Source organism: Austrofundulus limnaeus, unplaced genomic scaffold, assembly GCF_001266775.1.
Source record: "Austrofundulus limnaeus strain Quisiro unplaced genomic scaffold, Austrofundulus_limnaeus-1.0 Scaffold136, whole genome shotgun sequence".
Classification (NCBI taxonomy): Eukaryota; Metazoa; Chordata; class Actinopteri; order Cyprinodontiformes; family Rivulidae; genus Austrofundulus; species Austrofundulus limnaeus.
The window spans coordinates 409203-414027 of record NW_013952538.1 but is presented as its reverse complement, the minus strand read 5'-3'; the positions used below and the strand labels follow the sequence as shown (position 1 = coordinate 414027).

At 37.4% G+C, this 4825-nt stretch overlaps 1 protein-coding gene across 1 annotated transcript in view; it reads right to left on the bottom strand.

Moving 5' to 3' along the window:
* Positions 1-4825, bottom strand: part of pak1 (p21 protein (Cdc42/Rac)-activated kinase 1) — a 35004-nt gene that overhangs the window by 9384 nt on the left and 20795 nt on the right. The window contains exons 2-4 of the mRNA XM_014015912.1: positions 1773-1992; positions 854-948; positions 54-201 (exon numbers count right to left, since the gene is read on the bottom strand). Coding sequence (XP_013871366.1) covers positions 54-201; positions 854-948; positions 1773-1965 — 436 coding nt within the window. The 5' untranslated portion in view covers positions 1966-1992. The remainder of the gene's footprint in view (positions 1-53; positions 202-853; positions 949-1772; positions 1993-4825) is intronic.

Sequence of the window (4825 nt, the reverse complement as noted above, 5' to 3'; positions counted from 1 at the left end):
TGTGTGTGTGTGTGTGTGTGTGTGTGTGTGTGTGTGTGTGTGTGTCTACACACCAGTGAAGCTCATGTATTTCTGGCTGTTGGCCGTTTCCTTCGAGTCGTAGAACTTTAAAACATCGAGGACAGCTTGAGGATTCTTCTTCTGCTCCAGTTTGGTGATGTTGGAGGTCTGTAGGAGCCGGGCCCACTGCTCCGGCATGCCCTGTTTACACACACACACACACACACACACACACACACACACACATGAACACACACACACACACACACAAAACCCATACAGGTATTACTGTGGTGATATGTCTCTTTATATGAGAAGTGTACAACTACAACCATCCCTCCATCCTTTCTCTCTCTGATGTTTTCACAGTGTGGATTCACATAAAGTTGATAAATGTTTCTTTGCATGTAGATATTTGCATAATGAACAATGACCCAGATTACAGAAAGGGAAACAACAAGCACACACAGACACAGACACAGACACACACACACACTGAAGAGTTTAACTCCCAGCTAAAAGAGCTTGGTCAGGCGGATCAAGTGAGTCAGCTAAATAAGGCGTCTTTGTCTAATGTGATTATTTAAAAAGGTTTATTATGCCAAATGTGTGTATGTGTGTGTGTGTGTGCATATATGTATGTGTGTTTTGTGTTTGTGTATCTAATTCACAAACATCTATCTACACACATGACACAACAGTGAATATGGGTTCTTCATTATCCGGTCTTTAATTGCTACCAAATACCAGACACACACTTTGTTTCAGTTGAAAACTTTAAACACACACACACACACACACACACACACACACACACACACAGAGGAAGCAGCTAAATGCCACACACACTTACAGTAAACTCCCCGGTAACGGCATCGAAGCCAACATGGATCGTGTGTTCAAAGTCTGAGGGCAGAGAGATCTCTGGACGTTCCTTCTTCTTATAGGCTGAAGAGAACAAAGAACACATGAATGAACGCTCAGAAATATTTAATCAAGAACAACATGATCCAAGAGCTTCTTCTTCTGAATGTTTGAGGAGATTCTTTCTGAAAATAAAAGCCGTGTTTCTGTTTTAAAGTGATTTACAGGGTGCCGACCATCTGACGGGAGCAGCACCTGTTGGGGTCAAAGGTCGGCCTGCGCGTCGGCTTTAATAAACATTAACAAACAGTTAATGCTCTGATAATCACCACCAGCTGTGGAGCAGAAGACGGTGTTAATTAGGATCATTAGAGTTTCCTGTTTTAATCAAAGAGGTTTAACTAATTTGACTTTTTTGATCCTAAATTTGTCCTAAAGTCTGTGTAAGAAGTAAAACTAACACCATATTTGAGCAGAAACTGTCAACAATTAAAAGTCTTTAAAAATTTTAACATTAAACATCTTTGAACTGAAAGTTATTTGTGCAGGAAGACAAGAAGTTGCAGTTATTTTGATCATTTATTTTTGTTGTAATAAAGACAATAACAAGTCACTTAAGAAACAGAACAAAGCTTTTATAATAATAATAATAATAATAATAATAATAATAATAATAATAATAATAATAATAATAATAATAATAATAATAATAATAATGTTTCAGTTAAAAATTCCAGGTTATATTTTTATTTTGTTCCTTGACCTGACATTTAATCTGATTCCATCCTTTTTGTGATTTTAGGTTTTATCTCAACAGTTTTTGCTTCATGAGAAAAAAATAAATAAATAAAAATGTTATTATGATCAGAAAACACGATATTCACTCTGCTTCAGAACACAGAACTCACTCTTATCGCCTCCTCCCGTCAGGATGAACCGAATTGAGCGGTCCTTCTTTTTCTTGTCTTCTGGGTTTGGTGGGAGGGGCTTGGAGCCATGGTTGAGGGGGGCGGGGTCTTTGTTACTGGAACCAATCAGGGTGCTGGTGTTTCTCATGGGAGGAGCTGGGGGCTTGTCCTCAACCTCCCCATTATCAGACATCTTCAGAGATGCTGCAGCCGGCCACTCCTGCACAAAAACAAAACAATCGGGGGTGGGGGCGGGGGTTAGGCCTGATCAAATAACCAATCAGAGACAAGCAATAACAAACCAGCCATTTAAATTTTTGTGTTATTTTAAAGATCATATTGTTCCATATTTTCTCAAGTGAGCTCTCAGACTGCTGGTTTACTTGCAGTTCCTAAAGTTTATAAAATAGTGGGCGGAGCTTACGGTTAGGATCCTCCCCGGTCTTTTGATGTTTTTTATTGCAACATTAAAATGATAAAATTATCTAAAATAAAAACAATTAATAGGCAGAAAGTTTCCATGTTCTTAGTCTGAGGCTTACTCATGGTTCCAAGATTTTTCTAAAATAGTGGGCGGAGCTTACAGTTGTCAGAATCCTTTCTGGAACCAACTTCTTGTTTCTTGTTTGAGTATTGACTTTTAATTGTTGTTTCAGTTTTTGTCCTTTAACGTGACTTCTGTAAATCAAACCCTCTTTAAAGATAAACAAATATTTACTTTATTTTGTAATTACAAAGGGAGGAGACGTCGTTTCAACAAACCTGCTTCTTTTACTGAAGCATTAAAATGTTAAAATGATCTAAAATAAAAACAATGAATAGGCAGAGAGTTTCCATTTGCTCAGAGTGGTCCGTTTGATCTACACACACTGAGCTGACTCAATCATAGTGTGTCCTGAATTTTGTCTGTGTGTGTGTGTACTGACTCAGAGCTAAAGGCGTCTTGGTCAAAAGATAACACACACACACACTTTGAAGTGCGACTACAACCTGCAGTGCACACACAGCTGAGAGGCAGAAAAAAGACTTTATAATGACCGGTTTGGCCTCACAACGCCCTCTCACACACACAAACACACACAAACTGGAGGCTAACCTGATCTGTTGAAGGCTTCACTGAACACAGAGACCCACCAGGAGGGTCTATGTAGGTCAGAGCTGCACAAATAAAACAACACACTCGTACTAATTACAGAGTGACAGCCTCGTGCACAAAGAATTCAGTTTCTCCAGAACTTTAACTTGGTATTACCAGCTCTGTGTGTGTTTCTGCTTTACTCCTGACTCATCACATACTGTAAATCAACACTGTCAACTAAATTATTCACTTTGACCAAAATAGAAAATTCTATTAGAAGCTAAAAACAGACGCAGAAAGACTAAACGTTCCTCCAATAAAAAGAGATTTTCTCGTCAGCGGGGACCGGCCATGAACTCGTGGAAAACGCGTTGCTCATCCTGCCGGCTGAAGCTGCCAGAAAACTGTTTGTGACACCAATATTTCCTGGTAGCTCACATCAGAAACGTTTTTCTGAGACGGGACTCCAGACGGCAATGCAGGATTCACCCGAGGCAAATAACAAGAAAAGAACAGAGAAAAGCACTTTCTAACTCTTTAAACTACGATTTATTCTGCTTTATTTGTGCTTTGTTGACCTAGAAACAGAAACTGATTTTAAGTAGAAATTAAAGAAAGGTATTTATTTATGGCAGGCCATTTTGGCATAAAATCGACTCCATCTGACTATCTGTAATTACATTCTAAATATCTAAAAATAAGTTTTGACCATGAGTAACTATCAATCAGAAAGTTAATTCTAGATATCTGAAATAGAAAAGCCACCTAAATGAAAAAAAATATCTAATTTAACTGGAGACATGAGATCGTAAAAGGAAAACTGACTTGTTAAATTACAGTTCTAGATATCTCTAACTTAGTTTTGCTGAGTCATTATTTGCTTTCAAGATATCTGCAGTTTTAATTTCCACTAATTTCATTTGTCTGATATTTAAAATAAATATTTAAGATATTTTGATTAATGATGTTATTTAAGATTTCTTTAAATTATGGCAAGTCAGAACAAAAAAGCAAGATAATTGATTTAAAAAAATTGATGGTAAATCTGACATAATCTAGTCAGAATGTAATTAAATAAATCTTAAATAGGTATTTTGCCAAGTCAAAATATAATTAGAGATATGTCAATTAATGAATATATGGTCTGCCATAATTAGCAACCACAATCAGGCTCACAAAAAAGCCTGAGTGGTCTGATAATATATTTTCATCCCTAAAATACATATATGAAAAAGTAACTTAACAGAAAACAAGAAATTTCTCTAAAAACTGACTGAGTTGAATGTTTTTCTTAAAAAAAGTGTAATTTATCTCTAAAGACACAGACTTTACTGAAGATGACTGAATCTGCTAAAAATAAACTTATTCTGCCAGCACAATTGAATAAATCAAATTAAATAGTATAAATAAACCAGAACTTTTCTTTACGCACTTCCTCAACAAAAACAGAAGTCTAACAAAAACTTCATTATAAAGTCTTATTTTCTTATTCTTATTTTATTTGTGCGTTTCCATTCACACGCAGGAAGGTCTTACCTGAGCAGATAAACCAGATTAAAGTTTTAAAATAAAACTTAACAAAAACCACAACACATCCTCCTGTGTGAAGCTGAATCTAACTGTGAGATTTTAAGCCTGGCATGGAGACAGACACGTGAGACCGCCTCGGCTTTGGACCAATCCCAACGCCTCGGAGCGATGACATCGTGCTGTGATGTCACAAGGTGAGTCACATGAGGAAGTGGGACAGAAGGTAAAAATACACACACACCGAGATTGGAGCGCAGCGGAGAATCTTTCAACCATCCGTGAACACTTTGTGTGTTTTAACTGCAGTTAGTAAAACACACACACACACACACACACACACACACACACACACACACACACACACACACACACACACACACACACACACACAGAGGAAGCAGCTAAATGCCACACACACTTACAGTAAACTCCCCGGTAACGGCAT